Source organism: Atta cephalotes (assembly GCF_000143395.1).
Source record: "Atta cephalotes unplaced genomic scaffold scaffold00034, whole genome shotgun sequence".
In the NCBI taxonomy this organism is placed as follows: Eukaryota; Metazoa; Arthropoda; class Insecta; order Hymenoptera; family Formicidae; genus Atta; species Atta cephalotes.
This window is the reverse complement of record NW_012130098.1, coordinates 225,887-247,174: the sequence shown is the minus strand read 5'-3', so window position 1 is coordinate 247,174 and position 21,288 is coordinate 225,887. Positions and strand designations below refer to the sequence as shown.

At 38.8% G+C, this 21,288-nt stretch overlaps 1 protein-coding gene across 1 annotated transcript in view; it reads left to right on the top strand.

Annotated features, from left to right (window-relative positions):
• The window catches only part of LOC105621474 (storkhead-box protein 2), a 38,291-nt gene that overhangs the window by 2,105 nt on the left and 14,898 nt on the right, over positions 1-21,288 (top strand). Inside the window, exon 2 of the mRNA XM_012202942.1 lies at positions 6,774-6,969. Within this exon, the coding sequence (XP_012058332.1) occupies positions 6,774-6,969 (196 nt within the window). The remainder of the gene's footprint in view (positions 1-6,773; positions 6,970-21,288) is intronic.

Below are 21,288 nucleotides of genomic sequence, written 5' to 3'. Positions count from 1 at the left end.
TATATATATATATATATATATATATATATATATATATATGATTAGTAAATATATATAAATTAATTAAATTATGCGACAGTGTGATCGGATTATTGTACATATTTTATTTGATGATCAAAGATTTTTAATTTACTTTTTACGGTAGAAAAGCGACAATGACGAACGAACGGCAATACGGATCTATTACCATAGTAATCTCGGGTTACTAAATAATAGGGCATTGTTCGATACGGCTTTTGATCCGCAAAGTTGTTTACAAGATTTATCGAGGCCTTTCAGGTGCACAGTCTGCATTCGAGAAAAGGTACTTTACGCTTCCTCGACAACTCTCGCGAATGCATTGCCGGCCGTCGCCGCTCGTTGTGACGTTTTTAAATCACTGTTATTACGATACACCGATCGCGCATTGCCTCGGGGATGGTCGACGCAGCCAACGATCTGGCGGACACTTTCCATCCGCATAGCGATTTCCGCCACGAGCACCGTCACCACGCCGCGATAACAAAAAACACGATAGTTTACTACTGTTGGTTACAATTACTCGTTTATACCATATCTTGTTTGTAAATTGACATTCGATCACAAAAATATATACAATTAATCCACTGTCAGAATATAAGAATATCGAATATCATAATAAAATTGATGTCTTTGATTGCGATGTAATTTTTTACTTGAATATATTGCAGTAATTTTAATGAAAGCATTGTATTAAAAAAATATCATTTTTTAAATTACAGTCTCGTATTGTTTCGTTTTAGATTTAAGTAAAAAGAAGATCTAAACAGAGCTATACTTGGTTACGAATATTGCGAATATTGTCGGAGCGTAATAGTCAATCGACTTTGAACCGAGCAACGGCACCCGAAACGTAACTAGTGCGCGGCACTTACGAACAGAACAATAAAATCAAGTGTGTATCGTTCGAGCGAGTCGGACTCGGTGTTGGGCCGAGGGTTCGGCCAAGGTTCACTTTGCTCTCTGGTTCTCCCGTTCATCGTCATTTTTCCTGGCCGACGTCGCGCCCCGTTGAAAGCAGAATTGGAGTCGTAGCTGTTGTCGTTCTCGTCCATTGCCGACTTCGTAAATCAGCACGCAGCGTATATCGCGAGCCAGCTCGACTTTTATCTCCTACACCTCGAGAACTCATTTATCCGCAGGATACCCATTTGCCTCAAAGCAATTCGCGTGCGATTGTTTATTTGTTTGCCGATTTAATTGAAAAAAATGTACGAGTAAGGGGGAGTGCCGTCGGTGCCTCTTTGTTGCGTTTTCATTCGTGAATTCTAGATTAACGATGACATGGAACGTCGAAGCTTATTTTCTGCTTTAGATTAATAGCCAATATTATTTTTATATTTAACATTTAATTGACCTTATTGATCTTGAACAATTTAAGTTTTGTTCGGACGATGAATTTTTGTGCGAGATATAATAAAACATAATATTTAATTCCCAACTATAATATTTCCCAACTAATATTAATCCATTAGAATGATAATAACAATTGCAATTATTATTATTGTATGTTGTAATATGAGAAAAAATATAACATCTTTTAACAAGAAGGCGAAACGTAAGAAGAAATTTAGCCAACGTGTCATTAAATTTTTTCCATTTATAATACTTATAACTTTATGAGACATAGTTTATATTTCAGTTCAATTAGAAGAAACACATTTTTTTGAGAAATATCGATTTTGTACGATTTCTCTTCGATGGCAATCTGTATTGATTCTCTATTGATGTGATAAATAAGAATATGTGATCGATGCCTATGTGTCAATATCTGGATGTATACTCTGTTAGAAAAAGAGGAAGGGAAGGAGGGAGGGAGGGAGGGAGGGAGGGAGGGAGGGAGGGAGGGAGGGAGAGAGATAGAGAGAGAAATCTTTGCGTTTCTCGCCTAACGTATAATACTATTCGAACGCACGTTACACTCGCGATATTAGCATATAAATTATGTTATCGTGATTTATGCTTGCAGCCCATGTACTCACGCGGGACTATAGGGGGTTGCTGATTAAAATTCGAGATGACGGGCACGGGCGAACGCCTTGATGCCTGTCATCCGGTAATGGCTGATAAATAGATCAATTTCGCAATGACGAAACGACCTTCAGCAGCTAAACGTTTCGTATATTATGTTTTTTCGTCAATAATATGAGTATTGTAAGAGTCTTGCAAAAAGAATTTGCACTCATCTTTTTTCTGTCATCTAATACACATTAATTTCTTTATAATAACAGATAAAATATGATACATATAGAGCTTTGGTGAATAAATATTAAAGGCTTAATATAATTGCGGTAATACTAGCAGGGTTTTGATAGATCGATAAGCCCGTCGCAGTGTAATAATGCCGCAGTACGAATGGCGCACTGGCAATAAGTTTCAGGTATATTTCGTTCGACTCTGTTAACCGCTCACGTTCGTGCGCGGCGTCTCAAGTTAGGGCTTTAAAAGGATAACCATATAGGCGCGGTGGGAGAGAGTACGGCGAGTATATTGCATAATAATTAACGGGCAGCCAACGACCGTACAACACCCTATAGACCGTATTACCGCAAGTTCATTGCCGGCACGGAAATCGCAATACGTATGTTACGTGCGCCAAGCACTGCGTCACCAAACAACAATAAGCTCGTTCTATACTTTTGTATTTCTCTGCCATTTGTTTTTTCTTCTCGCTCGTTCATAAAATATGAATGTATGCTTGTTTTGTTTCAATCTCGGTGTCAAATAACGTCAAATAGTGCAATTATATAAAAAGAAAATTATCGTGTGCCAAGTTTCCATAGGAAAAAAAGCTTCGCTGAAGTATTTAAACATTTAGATAGAAACAGATTTTAAAATAAATTTGTTAGATTACTAAAGTAATTAAATAATAAGATGCTCATACAAAGCTGGTTGCTAGAACATACAAATTTTTTGGATTATTGTTGATTATGTTTGAATTTCCTACATAATTGTTATTTTAATTGTTCAAGAGAATTATTTTTAAATCTGTAGCTAATTAAATTTTTAGAAGTATTTCAACAAAATCGTTTTTCTCCATGCAGTTTTTCAAATGTAAGAAAATGTGTAAAGGAAATCACGATTTCCAATCTGATTTCCAATTTCATCTTATCTTTTCTCCATCGTTATCCTATGTTTCCCAAATGCTTCACCCTCATTCCCAGCAGTCATTCTACATTTCGCTACTCCCCTTGATATCTGCAGCTTATAATCTTTTGGGACAGAATGTATATAAGATCTCGAGAATAAATACAAGATAATCATAGAAACCTCGAGGGATAGCACTCGATTCATTCAATACGGAATCGTTTATATTTCCTGGCTTCCTATTTTATATAATTCCGACCTAACAGGCGTTTACAATGCTCGTTGTTATTTTCTGCAGATTAAGTGAGAATACATAAAACGTTATTCCCGGTGATGGGAATTGTGTTACTTCGCGTAACGTACGTTATATACGTACGTTATATCGCAATACAGTAACGTTAATTTGCTTTTAGCGATTCCCTCTCAAAAGTACTCTTTTTCGCACAGTTAGTTGGCGTGCAGCTGGGCTGGATACAGGAGACATGGTAGCTGGTTCAGCGCTAATTATGGTTAACTCAGAACTGTCGCACTCTCACGGTTAGATCCTCTCATGAACAATAAGAGTGTCTACTTTATCAGCATATCCTGTTGCCCACTCCGGGTACATTCTGCGATGCAACGCGATATTTTTACATGCCTGTGCAACTTTCTTGCCAGTGTTTTAGAGACTGTATCGCGCGTTAAAAATTAATATTGTATATATCAGAATTAACTTACTCTTTAAATTTGAATCAGTGGATAATCACTGATATCAAGTATGTCCCTGAATCAGTGAATTAAATGTGAGATCCCTAGCTAATCTTTATTATGTGATCTAACTAAGTTCATTTTAGTGCTTAAATTCAGTGAATATGGTATTGGAAAATTGAAATTAACGTGCAAATATCAGTATTTAATTATATAATGCTCAAATTCTTCTTTTTTTAATTGAATTTCACTGATGATCAGTGCAAAGTATGCCACTGAATAATTAAGACTATCCATTGACTCAGATTTAGAGAGTATAGAAATAAATATATGTGTGCGCGCGCGCGCGCGCGTGTGTGTGTGTGTGTGTGTATATACATACACGATTTATGTATACATATATAAGCGTTTATAAAAATTATAATTTTTATACATCGCTTATAGCCATAAATAACAGAGTTATTGGATAGATTTGATTGTCGATGCAGTTAGTGCATGATTAAGCGTTTCAGGATGTTTTCGTAAAGCCTAAGTCAAGATTACGAAAGGGACGGCTAAGAGACGAACGAAATTTCCTTAAAATTGCGAAAGTGGCGCTTTTCTCCGTTTATCGTGTTCAACCGGGCGGAAAAAACGAAGCGCGTTAAGAGTAATTCGATTGTAGAAGGTGTCTCGATCGCGCGTTAGGAGAAAGAGATCGGTGGAAGGCACGTGAAATCGATCGGTTGATCCGACACACCGAGAGGCAGCTCCCACGTGGAGAGCTCAGAGCTGCTGTACACCGAGTCTCGAGGAAGTATGGCTTTGACGTAACCGAAAAGTTTCACCTGCTGAAAATCGCCGTCTGCGCCTCGCAGGCAATTTAATAAACCGGCCCATGCACGCGAGCACTGTGCCTTTATTATAATATCATCCTCACCGGAGTGTCGAAAATCCGCGCCGATGTCGTAATCGCATCGCGATTACGAAAGTTGACGCTGCAGCTTGTCCTCCGCTCCGGGAGATTGTAATAATACCTCGGGGATAAAAGAATCCGAATGCGATCGAAAGTGCGCTTCGTTTCGTGACGTTAAGTAACATCATTACGCGACGAAGTGATTCAGAGGCGTGTCCCCTCGAGACGAGAATATCTTGCGATTAAATGTGAAAATTATTGAGCGCTACAGATGTTATGAAATATCGAGTTAAAAAAAATGTTATGTCAACTGACAGGACGTTATTGCGATCGTAAAAATTTCGTGAAAGATTTCGACTTATATATGTATGTGAAAGAACGGTGATCCGTGAACGATGGAACGTACATCAGTGACGAAATAGCGCTGACGGAGCGCAGCCTTGGCAAGGGTGGATGTTTGCGCTGTGCTCCGTTGCACATGCACAAAACGAGCTGGCCGTTCTAACGATGGATCAGATCGATCACGGATGTGTAATTTGCAGCGGCTACACGGAGATTCCGTCATTTAGTAGTGAGTAACCGTCGCTGTACACTCCGCTATACGGTGACTTCCAGATGGTGAAAGTCCGGAGATCCTACGTTGCCGTTAGATGCAAAATCGTCTTATACACGCGGTGCGCATTGTATTCTTTACTTGGAATTAAATTGGACTCCTTGTCTCGGCGATGTCCCGTCTGATGTTGTTTTTCCGTTCGAGCGATTCGCAAAGTGATTCATCGACGCCACTGTGAAATTCTAACGATCGCATTCGCGTACGCTCCGATAATATTTATTATCTTATATTGTTCTATCTACCTTGGTACAATCTAGTGAATCGCAACACACAATTTAACCGGAGATATTTACTATATATAACAATAAGATAAGACTCTAAATATATATCTCGAAAATAATTATTTTACCGATCGATGAAATTGAATGAGTATAATTTTTTTTTAATCAGAATCAGTGGATAAATACTGACTTATAAATTCCAAGTCACTGGTAATCAGTGAATTTACAGTGAAATTCAATTAAAAAAATAATAAAAACGTGAAATCCCTAATCTAATTTTGCTTTAGTTTATAAATTTAATGTATATAGCATTGATGTACAAATATCGGTGTTCTTATTATGTAATGCTCTAATTTTCTTTCTTTTTAAATTGAATTTCACTGATTATCCAATGACATATTTGGGACTGATAATAATCAGTGATATCCACAGGTTTCTAGAGTAAAGAATAGAAGTTGACATCATTTTCGCGATATAGCAGATTAATCTTCTTTCGTTATTGCTCATACAATAGGAAAGAGCTACGTGAAGCTGTTTCACAATTGCGGGAACTGATCGCACCGGTTCGTTCGAACAAGAACTGTTATAAATCACCCTAGGTTCGCGCCGATCGATTCCAGCACTCCGCACTAATTTCATGGTTTAGCCGAATGGAGAGGGAAAAGAAGACAGGACTAGAGAAAAATCTTGCGGGGCTGTTCGTTTATGAGCATTGTTCGGGGCTCTCGACCCTATCACGGTTCATTCTGTGACACGGAACTACGCGGGGGTTCTAGAAAACATCCATAGGGGTAGAACCATGTTTCACCGAGTTACGACGAGAGTGAAACGCCATACGGCTCCACGGAGAGATAAACACTTAGCGATCGAGCCATATATTTCTGAGGATAACTCGCTGGCTTCCATCGCGCGACGTGTAACGGCTTTTTTTATTAGTAATGCAAAATACGATGAATGTGCGGATGATAATCGTGTGATTCCACAAAGAATATCTTTCTATCGTAATACCTTTTTCATTCATGAACATGGAGAGAATTTGTAGAAGAAATATTTAAAAACAAAACAGTAGAAGAGTATTGTTAAATTAATTGATATTTAAAATTGAAAAATTTCAGAAAATTGAAAAATAATTATTCATTGTGCAACTTTGAATCATAATTTAGTATCTGTCATTTTGTCATTTTAACATATCAAAATTTTGCTCGCTGCGAAGTGCGATAAAAGTGCGATTATTTCGCGCTGTATGTTGCAGAGTTTCTTGGAAGCGAATTCCAAATGCTGGTGGAACGCAGCCCTGGTGGATGCAACCCGGCAGCTGAGGTACAAGGGTCACGTGTCGCCGGGTGTGCTGATGGTTAGCGGACCGCCCTGTGCCCTCGAGGTTTTGAGGGCGGCATGGGCGCGAAATGTTCTACGACCACCCGCGGACCACTCGATCACCTGCCTCGGTACGTACCATCGAATTAACTCCCACATCGCCGTAGGGTCGATTCAACCTGACGGCCACGACCGCGTTCACTGTATTCACAATCGGATTAAATCAGTTTTATTCAAACTGAGATAATCGAGGAGAGCTCAATTAAAGATAAAGCATCTGTGAAAGTGAAAGTGAAAGCGTCGATATTTTAATAAGAACGAGTTCTTACGAGCGAGAGGATAATCCTGCGTGACCCTAGTGTATTTGAATTCCAATGCCAATACAATGCGCGAAAACAATGCACGATTGCAATCTCGAACGTTTCTTTCTATACCTTTTTTATTTTTCTATACCTTTATTTAACGCCTGTGCTGATAATAAACTGCCGTGACTGGATATTGAAACACATTTTACTTTCCAGATAAGTTCGAATAACGAGGATTCAATTTATAATCATTTTGCAATGTATCATTAAAACATTTGTTAATACTCCACGTAGCCACATGATTTTAACATTCCCTAATGCTGAAGATATAATCTAATCAATTTTAATATCTATAGATATTAAAATTGATACTAAAGTAAATACAAGTATATATTTATATTGTAGATTATCCAATTATAACTTTCACATATTGATATTTCAGTCTTAGATATAATATGCTGAGTACAAACCGACTCCTTGTAAATAAAGCGATCGAATCGCGCAGAAGGTATTCGACCTTTACGCGTTACAGTCCTTATCCGCTTATCTTCCGTAATCCGTGCCTGTCGTCAACGTTCTATACAGAAATAGCTTCGCACATATCTTATCGAGTAATCCATGCGCACCCGTATGTACTCCCGTTTCCTTACGTCGCGTTGCGCTTTTTCTCTCGAGTTCTCCATCCTTTTCGGTCGGTGTCCCCGATCTTTTTCCATCTCCGCCGTTTCTTTCCGATCTTATTGCTTCCTTTTATGCTCCGCGCGCTCGTATCTATATACACGCCTACGCCCAACTATCTCGCATACCTTATGCTAATGCACGTGCGTATCCGCGCAACGGCGTAGGAACTTGACTCGTTATTACGATGCGCCGCGAAAACGAAAAGAAAATTATTCGCGCGATAAAGAACGCGTTACGTGACTTTATCCCCTTGTGGAAAAGCTGCCTGCGTAAACATCGAAAAGTTGCATCAGATCGAAAAGCGGTCGCTTTGGGATTTTTCTTCTTTATCCTTCGTATTTGCAAAGAATATAACAACAAGTAACATGTAATTGATATATATACACATTTAGCAAAAAAAACACAGCTGAAAACTTCACTGATTCAGCAAATCTACAGTCGTAATATGTAGATAGTCAATTTTTTTATGTTAAAGTAGCAAAGTTGATAGCTGAATAGCGATTTGTTAAACCATCAAATCTTCTTACACCGAAAAAAATTTCTGATTGGAAAATCAATTTTATTGGAATTCTAATTGAGATAACTGGAATTTTGATTGATACAATATTTCTGGTAAAATCTACTAAAATTCTTATTTTTATCAGAACAATTATATCAATCAGAATCCTAGTTATCTCAACTGGAATTCTAGTAAATTTAACCAGAAAATTCTGATTCGTCCAGTTTCCATCAGAATTACTTTAATTTAACAAGATCCTTTTTCTGTATAGTGTATAGATGTTAAATTCGCGCAGTAAGTATATTTTTTATTATAGGTTTGCTGTACGACCCAATTTATTATTTTTTTCTGTGCTTATATAGTAGAAATAAAAGTAAATATTTGTATAATAAGATAACAATAAATATTTGACTTATATAGTATTTTATGTTTACATAAATATAAATAATAAATTCCACATGACAAGAGATATTAAATCGAGATGAATCAGCGTATTAATTATTCACTCGGCGGGATATATTAATTTGCGACTTTTCGTAATTTGGATTAATTACGCCAAATTTAATATTAATTGTCGTACATCACAGCAAGCGAAGATTATAAAGTGTTTTTACGTTAAACGGCCACCTGTATGCGATGCTGCGCCGAGCTTTCCGGTTTCGCGCACGGATATCTCCGTGTGGCAAACGAGCTTGGCTAACATTCCGCTATTTGCTTATTGTAGGGGTCGGGTACACCACTGCGCATAATGCGCGTCTTATATGCGCGTGCAGTAATGCGGATTTTGCGCCGCCACATAATTGGTCTGTCCACTTCGCGGACGGTCGAGCCGAGGACCGGCTTATGTCCGACCTCTTTACTTTCCCGCATTCCATCTTTCTCGACAAGACGACGAGTAGCTCCGGAAATATTACGGCAGTTTTCGCATAATTTTCTAGTTAACGTCGACTTTACTGCAAAACGTGCTGATGGTCAGTACGCGTGTAGCGCACGCGGTAACTCATTAGTAAGAATTTTTGTTCTTGTCGTTTTAATCTATCATGGTATTTCGCAACAACGTGCTGATTCATAAGAGTTTGTCTAGACAAACTTGCATAATTGTATAACTACATATATACTAACTACATATATACTAACTTCATAAATAAAAATTTTCTAATCATATTTCTATCATAAGGAAGCGGAAGGAACATAAAATTCGACTGTTTCTTTATGCATACGCTGAGAAAAATTTCTTGATTGAAAATAGGCGAAACAGAAGATTGTATTAATCTAAATATTAATTTGAAAATATTAAATTATATTAATTTGATTATATATTAATCAGAATTCCAATTAATTCCAATCAAACTTTTTTTCCCGTGTACGATTACGCAGCTGGTTTGTAAGTTTAACCGGATAGAAAAAAGCATGCAAATATAAATGGATCGAGATTTTGCATTTTTCATTCGGAACTTACTAAATCTATGTACTTTCCAATATCATATATTTATGATTTTATTGTAAATGAAATAAATGTGAAAAGAACGTGACTTAAAATAGTACAACCATTTCGAATCGCAAAGCTTTCCCTGCAGCAACTCGAGAGATCCAAGAAGATCCCGGATACCTTATGAAAAAAAAAAAAAGAAAGAAGAAAATGGCACAATGCGCTCCACATAGAAATGACTCGATTGGTACGCAAGTCGCACACGCCGGAATCCTGCATCCTCGTCGTCGATGGGCGCAGCGAAAGGGACGACGAGGTGTGCGCGCGCGAGCGCCTGTCTGGAATGCCAGACCTTCCCTCTCGTCTCCTCCACGCCCTAACTGAAATCCATACAGTCTACAATGCGCTTACGCGAGGTAATAAATCGGCCTCCTTCGGTGTGCGACAGTAGCGGCATTCCAGAGCGATCGATTAAGCCGTGGTACCCCATTGGAGACGCGTGACTTCGATAAGCGACACGTTTTCTACGCATAATTCTCATTTCGCTATTTATCTCGACGCAATCATGAAACTTGTACAAGTACGGTGAATCGACCACTTCTATTTTGCCGAGTAATAATTGACCGAGCAGCTATATGAGCAACTATTTATTATTAATTAGACATACTTGGTTGTACAAGATATATTAAATGCAATTAATATTCTCATTATTATCATACGTTTTAATCAGAAGATATTCCTGTCAAGTGAATAAGATCCATGATGTTTGCGGTAAAGGTCTAATGGGAGGGTTTAATAGCAGAAAAACCGACGGTACGTTATTACCTGTTTCAGACAGTTATTGCACATATAGTTGGTTGCAAGTTGTGAATGCTAATGCGGGCAAAGTCAACGCATCAAGAAGATAAGGAGTTCAGACTCGGACTCGCGTAACGACGAGGATCCACTAGGACGTGCTGGAACGTGTAATAGAATCGGGAAATTAATAGCGCCATATCGACATCCAGTTATTTCTATACTTTGTGTCTGTACTATAAATAGGTGCGGGCGCACACTGACGCAACACACAAACGATAGTGCGGTAACACGGAATGCGAGCTTGTACATACTCGTATGTGTCGAACCGATCGTGGCGATTGCGATTCGGTCTTTTCGTGCGAGACTAAGCGCCGTGCTTCATTCATTATAGGTACAGTGCAGTGCATTAATTCGTTGGGTTATATATTATAGTAATGGCTCGACTTATCGAAAATAAGAAAATGCAATACTAAAAAGTTGATAAAAAATTCTGAAAAAATTCTTAGAGTTCTATGAGAAGAAAATAAATGATTTTTGTCTCTTGCAGTTTTTCTGTAAAGTTGAATAGAATTTGAATAAAAAATAAACGTCGATAAGTCGAGCCGCTACTATGCGAATTAATGCACTGTAATATATTAACGTATTGACGGATTGTTGAATGTTGTTAAGAAGCGCGAACTCCATTTGCGTTTGTGCGGCGCAAACTGAAGAATATGCAGCCGCATTTTATGACGACGAACATCAATGGCAATCCGAAACGTCGTCGGAAATCACGATTGTACCATGCTTGCAAATGCACGAGCCCGCGAGAAATATCACTTTAACGATCCGTTAAGTTTCAATTATCGGGAAACCGTGCGAAATTGATTTGTGAGAGAAATCATAGTACGTATGATTCTGGGATCGCCACATAATTTTTCAGTTATAAGAATGAAATATAGATATAAATGTTCATTGATTGCGCGTGGACAGATTAAAATTAAAGAAAATATACACTGAAAAAAATGATCAACAGCAATATTTCAATTGAAAATAATTTGATTGATTTAATAACATCGTTAATGAAATAAATACGTCATACTTTTGTTGATAAAATTTTATTTGTTTCATTAATACTGTCATTAAATTAGCAAGATTATTTTTAATTAAAATAATTCTGTTGAGATAACATCATTTTTTTCAGTGTAATTTATCAATTAAATGATTAATACGTAAATAATTCATTCAATTCTAAGAATTATCTCTTATGCATGGCTCTGGTATTTATTTTGTTTGTCGACTTTAAAGTCCGTAATACTCTACTCGAAAAAAATATTTTGCTCGGCTCACATAAATATGCACATGGCATGCCGATTGGAACTTGTTAAAGGGTGTAAAGCGCTTTGTTACAGTCCTGACAACAGGATTCCAAGCCTGGCCTCCCTTAGTCTATCCGATTCGATTGATATTTCCATGACTGGTGCTTATAGATTACTTTTGATTTGACTCTTTTTCCCTTCATGAATCGTCTGTCTCCATCTCGAATCACAATAAGCACCGACAGAAATCTTTCATTCAGCTATTCAGCAAACAATGACGATGGCGTGCTTACATCCCATATTCGCTTTAATCGAATCTTTGTGTCGGGCAAAGTTAAGCCAAGAGAATCCGACACAGAGGAGTCGCATTTAGCGCTAAATGCGAACCGTGAACACGATGTCGATACCTTAAGGCCATGGCGCGCTCTAAACACGTCTCTATAATCGTAAGGTCGGTCAGCCTCTCACGCCTCCCCTGTCACGATTTTGCTATTCGCTCGATCAGAATAAGCTTCGGCGTATGATTACCTCTCCCGTGTCAGGAAAAAATTCTTTTCACCATTTGATTAGAGGCGAGAGATTTGTACGCGAGCACGTTGTTGCCTAAACGTATAATCAGTATATCGATACCTGACGAATATTGCGAGTCAAGAGCAAGGGATTAACGATATCCCTTTCCAGATATCGCACCCTTGTAATAATATTCTTAGTATCCCTCCCATCAGAAATTATAATTGCTACGTTCTATTTTATTGTTATTTAATATTATCATTATTTTCTGAATTTTAATCTTTCGTCTGTAATCTATCTATTCGTCTTTTCTTAATACAAGTGGAATTTTATTCTTAAATTTTTCCGAAATAAAAGAATGCGAAGAGCCTCCTAAAATACCTTAAAATATCTATTTAAATAATGTAGAGATGTGTATTAGAAAATAGATAAATTTTTCATATTTGTTTGAAAATCTGGAACAATAAAAAAACTTGGACTGAACAAGAAAGATCCAAATTGTAGAAGTTAAAATACGATTACAAACCGAGGATTAAATATTCATATTATTGAATTGTTACTTTATTCTTGTTATAGATTTGATGCATTATATTTCTCGCTAAAACGAGTTTGATGATAAAAATATGAAGAAAATTGTTTATAATGTGTGCATCTGACATTAATTAACATTATAAGGATCTTAAAGGGCCATTACTCGCCTCTCTTGAATTTAAAAGGAGCAATTATAAGAATTTCAAACGACGAGATCCCACGGTCCTATGATTCCTTCGTACATGTACGGGAGAGTAAAATGACAGAGTCAAGCAACGGAGCTATCTGTCTATCCATCTACCATCGTAGTGTAAACGTTTGTAGGGACCCATCAATGTGAGCCGCGATATTTTCGAGTGGCAACTTCCTGTCGAGTGTCAGCTGGATCCTGGCGGCCGCCTCCTCGTGTAGATCGACGATTACCTCGATGATGGTGGGGTCGAGACACGACATACTTCGCTATTACTTCGCTCCTTCCTGTCGTTCTTGAAACATTATGGACATTTTCCCCACGGTTCCTTCGGTTAGTTTAACGTACCGCGTTTCTATTCATATTCATAATTCGTTCAATAACTTGTACAATTTGCCAGAGATGCGTCGCGACTTCCTGGACGAGCAATATCTTATTGCGTGATTCTGAAAGAAGGTGTCAGACTTCTGAACTAGCACCTGTCACAGAGTAGCCGGAAGTTTACTTTACATCTCTTAGAACGCAGATGCTTCTAATTATTTGAATAATTAAGTAATTACATATACATATTCACTAGTGATTGTTTAAACGGTAAACTAATTACACGTAATTTTCATAGCTGAATGTTTGATGAGGATTAGTTAATCATGAGTCTATAATATAATATGAGCGCGTACGATTATGAATGAACATATATTACTTCTAATGATGGAACTCGTAGTTACCTCGCTTTATCGGCGTTTACCGCGATTAGTTTATATTACGCAATCAAACGGCGCACCGTTTACGTAGTTGGGTGTGATTAATATAGATGCGAGAGCGAAGCCGAGTGGTGTTTAATGCGATCGTAATTGCACGAGAAATTTAAGACCGGTAGCGAGAAAGAGAGAAAGAGAGGGAAAGTCTCAACCTTTCGACAAGATAATTCGCCGACTCAACATCGCGAGATACGAAATGTCGAGAGACAACCGCGGCACGTCGCGAATGAACGGGCTGGCTGCGGCATTGAGTAACAGATAATTGCATTGGCTAATAAATTAATCCGCGACCTCCCTCGCGTACGCCCACGCGAGATATAGAGAGAGAGAGAGAGAGAGAGAGAGAAGAAAAAGACGCGTGGCAGTATCGTCTAAGTCGTTGTTAATAAGCATCTTACACCATTCCAGGCGATTGTCTAGGTCAAGGCGCTCGCTCTTAAACGCACCTGCAACCAACGCACGGGAAGTGCGTCTACGACGTACTTATAGACGCTGCCTACATTTCCTCGATTCTTACGCAAAGTAAGAACAGGCTATGAAACCGCAAATCACATTCGTCGGCATGGAGAATAATTTGTACAAACCGCGGTCCCAATTCTGCATAATGCAACGTAAACATATTAGCGTAGACGTAGATTGGCAATTATACGAAACGGTTTAACGCGATGGGTCGTATTAATCACATCTCTGAGAGTGAATGCGATGTTACGTTATTACGTGACACATGTGCGATGTTTGGCGAGTATCAAATTTTAACGTTTATTGCCACGGTCTCGTTCTCGGGAGAGAGGCGAAGCGCGGGAGGAGAGTCCATTTTTTTCTCTCTCTCACCCTAAATCGTGTACGGATAATAAATGCAAAGCCACCCTCCCGCGTTCACGGAGCGTACTCGGTTAATATGACATATGCGCAGCTGCAACGATTCTCTCCTCGATGGCACACATTCGGAGAGGGTAACGTGATATACGCGCGTCATTTGGGTCTCCTTTTTACCATGATAATGATCCGCCATTCGGACGAAGTGACAGCGCGTGCTGATTGACGCGCAACTTGGAAACGTTTAAGGTAATAACGTGGACGATAAAACGTGAAACAAATGTGAAGAGGACGCTCGTAAACGCCGAAAGAGTTAATCTCATGGATATGCGCGCCTCTCGAAATGAAGACGCGAGAGAGGATGTCGAAGTCATCGGAGAATCCGGTCAATCGACTGCATATAATGACCCGCTACGGGAAACGAGTGGAAAATTACACAGTGCCCGAAGAAGAGACCCCGCTCTTCGTGCAGTTTGAGAAGAATCGAGAGGAGAGCAAAGAACGTGGCATTCTGGCCGCGAAAGGGAAAGGCATCCTTCGTTATCGAGGCGCATCGTGCCTCGTGCAAAACTGCAGAATTTCAGCGACGATACGCGATACGCCGTGCAGCACAAACGTATATATACGTATATATATGTATGGCATTTACCTTCTTGGGATGGAAAGCTGATACGATACTTGGCCGGGGTGCTCTCCTCGGTCCGCGAATTGTGCGCGAGTAACACGGCACTTCTCGCCAAACAAGTGGACAATGTTTCAGAGAGATCATAATATCGCATCACATTACGCGAGGGAAAATCTATCCATTCGCGCGTGTATATCTCTGCACCGAGAGTCATTTCCGTAATCGGGAGTACTGATGATTAGTTATCGTTGCATCGTGACTTTAGTATTCTTTTAATTCTTTGAGGTAGAATCTCATGTGGAAAGATTAATTTTGTTAAAGTATTTTAACACTTTAGAGCTAAATCCGAAAATAACTATTAGATTCTTCATCAAATTAATTATGTAAGACGTTAAACATTGATGACAATACCAAGGAAAACAAGAAAGTCAAAATAATGAATAATCAATTTGACGAATAACATTGATGAACATTTATGTCATTTTTTTGTTGTAATTTAGTCAATTTATGATATTATTTTGATATTCTGATCTTGGGATGCTGCAAAAAACAATTTAATTTCATTCTAGCAACCTACATAATTATCTTGATGCTCCAAATAAAATTATTTTCAGATCTGTATCCAGCTAAATTTTCAAATACTTCAGCAAAACTGTTCTTTCCATGCATGCACTCTAAAGAATGAAAATTGAGCCAGTCTTGAAAAAGAGTGGCTTAATTTTCAATCTTTAAGAGCGAGTTTTCACTCCTCAGAGTGGCAATTCACTTTAAAAGATTCAGAGTGTTCTCTTTTTGAATGTTAGAGCCAAGCGGTTTATCGCCAGGAACGAAATGAATTTGATTCGTGCGCACTTTTTCTCTTGCAATCTTAATGTATCTTTCATCCGGAGTATATATTTAGATTACGACCTGAACCGCGATAGTCACGTATAGTATAGAGGTAGAAACGGTAAAAGCAGAAAACAATATAACGAGCGCGATGCACGCATGAGGCGTGTACACGAGACACGTATATGTGCGTACATATATTTGTATATTTCCAACTAACTGTTCCATGCAACGGAAAACAGTTTATGCGTTTTAGCGAAATACGGCTAATATGTGAGGGAGCGTGCGAAGATTTCCGCGCCGCGTCGCGATTTAGATAATTGACTTAGAGTGAAACCTGTGCTTTCGAAAGCGACGTCTCGTAGGTATAATAAATTCCCGAAAACAATGCCACTGCCATGGCTTAAATTTCTTATCTCTTCCGTATTATCGCGGCATATATCAATGTCCTTGAGAAATTATTTCTTGCGCTGTTTCTGAGAAATTCAACGTCCTTGAGAAATTGTTCTTTCGCGTCATAACTGATGATGATTTAAATCATTTAAGCGAGTTTTGCACACAATGTTAAATATAACATTAAATAGGACGCAGAGAGGGGAGGGGAAAGGAAGATTTAATCGGCTATTTCATTTTTACGCGAATCGCGTCTGGGATTAAACCGCTTATCAGTAGTCTCGATGAAAACACGCCCGCTGCAACATTCCCGAGAGATTGCTGAGAGCAACCAGTAAAATCTCCGACACGTTCTATGCACGCGTGAAATAACCCTTTTGCATATTATACTTTCTCAGCGGCAGTATCCAGTTCGCTTTAAATTTGTTGCGAGGATTTTTATCTTCGTTTGCCGACGCATGATCGAGATATCTCGCGAAGTACTCGGGATAAGCTCACGGTGCGCCGTAATATGCACGCAGGTTGAAGAACATTGGTTTAAAATACATACGAAGTGATAAAATCTGTGAAGGGCGATTCTATGTACGAGTGAAATTTATTTCAGCAGTGCAGATCACAAAGTATCGAACGTTAACCTGAGCGGAAGCTGTACAAACATTTCTTTTCGTACAAATCTTACCAAAATTCCGTGAATAAAAATAACGAAACAATTTCTCATCTAAACACAAAAATTCGAAAACGCTTCACCTAAGTAATTCCGATGAATGAAACACAATAAGAATAATGATTTTATTTTTCATCATGGAAACGCTATCTATTTTAAGCCGATATTTATAGCCGATTCTTAAGTTAATAATTAAGATATATACTAGAAAAAAAGTGATTGCATTAATTAGAATACTGATTGAAAATAGATAAATCAATATTTTCTTTGAATCTATTATAATTCTAGTTGAGATAATTAGAATTATGATTGATGTAATTAAAATATTCTGATTTGTTCATTTTCAACTAGAAATTTTTCTTAGTATACTAACATGACTCTGTAATTATGTAGGATCTTAAGACTGTACTTAAGGTAATCTTAAATATAATAACCGACTATAAGTATTTATGTACTCCTTAAATTTTTTGGAGTGGAATCTCACTTTAAAGAATGAAAATGGAGTCAGACTTGAAAAAGAGTAACTCAATTTACAAACTTTAAGAGTGAGATTTTACTCTTTAGAATGACAATTTATTGTAAAAGTTTTACAGAATACGTGCCAATTTTCTTTTATCATCCTAAAGTCTATATCAAACTAAAGAAATTGAGATTGAAATTAGATTGGAATTTGATTAATTAAAGTAAAGTTCACTAACCTGATATTGATTTTTTTCTAATTGATTTAAATTCCAATTCAATCTCTACCTCTAGTTTGATAGAACATAAGAATTTCTTTGTCGATTGTGCTGAGTCTGAGATATTTCTATGGTAATTATCTGACGAGGTATCTTTTTCTTGCTTTATCGTGGAATAATCCGACAAAACTTGTACGGGAAAAGGCTGGAAACATCTTGTAGAGCGGTTGGTGGAGCTTATGAATAAGAAATAGCTTGGCAGACCAGGCAAAGTCGGGCAATACCTCATACCACATCCGACTATCCATGAGAACTGGACCGTTCTGGAGAGCTCTCGCGAGTATATCTTTCTCGTCATCTCGCTCTCTCTTTCTCCCGCGCTCATCTTCGACACTAGCGAGAGAATATATATTCTCTTTCTCCACTTGCTTGCGCACTGATCGTCGCGAAACGCACGTGAGTATCGCGGCGTACCGGAGTGCTGTTTGTCTGGCACGTTCGTCTGGTTCGCTCCGAAGAAATGTAGGTAGAGAAATTGGCGCGTCGGTCAGGAATCGCGACATTGCGTAGCTTTCATTGAACCGACGATAAAGGACACGGCTGGAATAGCGAGATGTCATCCTGAGCATAAATTTGCTGAACTATCTTCCCCGTTGCATCTCAATCGCACGCGAATTCCTGTTCCCCCGTGGAAATTTGATTAGAATCGCGGCGGTGTGGATTCCCGTCGCGAAGAGGCGAAAGTATAAGGCGACGGCAATACTTTTGTATTCTCGAAACGATCGGACATACAAGATAAAAACGTCTCCGGTCGTTTTAATAACGCTCTTCAAATGCAAAGTACAATGAATCGGGTCAGTATTTTCTGAAATAACTATAAAAGTTGACGTTTATCTCACACCGGTGGTTTTTAACCGGTTTTCTCTATTCGCGACGCGCGTCCGGATATTTAAAAAAAAATATGTACGAAGATGTTGTTTTGAGACTCTCACGGATGCACGCACGTCGGATATCGCGTAGCCATTCGCGTTGCTAATTTTTCGCGTGGGTATACGATCGCGTTGCTATTGTTAGTAGCCGTTAAGGAAAACGAGTTTCTTCAGGTGAAACGCGACTGTAGGTTCATTACGACTAATCCATTACAACGTCGCGGTGTTACGACGTGGAACGAACATAAGCGGTGCAAAGTATCGAAACAAGTCGTACCACAAGATCGTTTAGTCAAGTTGAAATGACTTATTTCTTCATTTCGAGATCCTACATTTACAGGCTTTCTGTGAAAATTATGATTCTGGATTTCTTACGTCGCTCTTCTTGGATACCATCAGTTTCGTAAACTGATGGTATCCATCATTTCGTGACAATCGTTTTGGAATGATGAAGCAAACGGCGGGACTGATGGGCGTTGTATAAATTCGTGAAATTGCGGGTTGAAAGAGAAAAAATCTAGAATCGCGCACGTATCAGCGTTACAGCGACGGCGGATCATAAAATAAATTCTGCTCCGGATTATTATTATTATCGACTTTAATAGCGAGCGTATACCGGTTTACATTTAGTCCATGTGGCGTGCGTGCATGCATGCGTCGGATGAGGGCCTGAATCGAATGGACATTGTCGACAGCATCGGTATCGGGACCACTTAGGCGCTGCTACGTGACTTCGTCTGCTTGCATTCACTCGAATCGCTGTGCGGGGATGCGATTTCACACGTCCTGGAATCCGATTTAAGCCGAGCACGAGGTCGTACCACGCGATCGCACGTTTTAGAATTGGAAACCCGCATCGGTTTCTCTTCGCTGCATTCGCCATTACTTCATTCGCGATTCTGTCCGCGAAGTAAATCGATTTGAAGACTCGGATGAGTCGGAATACTTGCCAATCAACATCAATGTTCTGGACCAAAGACGTAAAGCATAGACTGCGCCATCCGTATGTGTAAAATCGGTCGGCAAAAATGAGACAGGACGTGAAAATGGTTGGTCGCAATCTCTTTCTATTCAACCAATCATAATCTTAAAAAGAGAGGAAGATTGGTCGATTTCACGCTCCCTCTCTCTTATTTTTTCTTGATGTGAATGACCATTCGATGTACTATAGTGCAGTCCAGGCTCTAATCTTTGTTCCGGACATACTTACTGTTAGATTTAATATATAAAACAAATTGCTGTTAGATAAAACGGAGAGGTAATCATAGTTCTCTAGAGAATTATTTACGACAAGAAACGCATCGGGTCGTCGACACCGATTCGGTGGTTCACTTTGTTCGACAAGGCAATTCAATGTGGCGATTACTTCTTAGGCACGACTAACCATGAGCGACATAATTACAAAGGTGTGTACCGCCTGTCCATGGAGGCGACGAAAGGCGTGGTGCTGCGTTTGTAAAATCCGTTGGCCTCTGCAAGCGTAAGTCGCATTACTTCCACATATGTAGGTTAATGTCAAGGGAGTACAATAATCTGCTAATATATCTTCGGCGTGATTGATGATGTGCTGCAATCGCCCATTCTTCCGCGCGGAATTGAAGACGTTGCTTTTAATTTACGACGACGAAAAGGAGATTCGCCAACGTATAATTTGCGCTTTAAAAGGATAGGCGGCGATCTTGAGCCGAGGCCGGCGATTTATCGTGCCAAAGAAACATTTTTGAAAAGCTTTTTTTTCTAGAGAAGCTCTCTTATATCTTCTAATGATTTTAATGTATCGATAATATGACTCATCGAGAATTCACTTATTTACTTTTCGCTCATCGATGACATTAAGTAGCTGCCGGAGGGAATTCAAGGATAAATTAATAAAGTGCAATTAAACGAGATGAGATTAGCAGTGCAGTCTTACTATTAATATCATGAGGATGACGTTTTTAGACGTTCACCGTTGTATTTACAGCCACCTAATCTCCGGTTAGTGAATTTCATCACTAGCAAACAGTCGTGACATTTCACCTGTGCTCCGTTGGCCTCGATAGTCAAGCGACCACATTCGCCTCATCTGCAGATAAATACGTGCATCACTTCCGTGTTACCTTATGACCTATCTTCATAAGAAATCACTACAACAAATGTTAGCCCACTGTTATAATTTTCTTTGATTTATGGTTTTTTATAGAATAATACTGTTTTTTGTGAAATTTTGAATAGTTGGGCAAAAAGAGGATTATTTTTAATAGTTTCAATTGAAAAAAAAGTATCAATAATTTTCAAAAATTTTGAGATATGATTATGAAAGAAATAAAATTCCTATACGAATTTACACACACACACACACACACACACACACACACACACACACACACACACACACACACACACACACACACACACACACACACACACACACACACACACACACACACACACACACACGACACACACACACACACACACACACACACACACACGACACACACACACACACACACACACACACACACACACACACACAC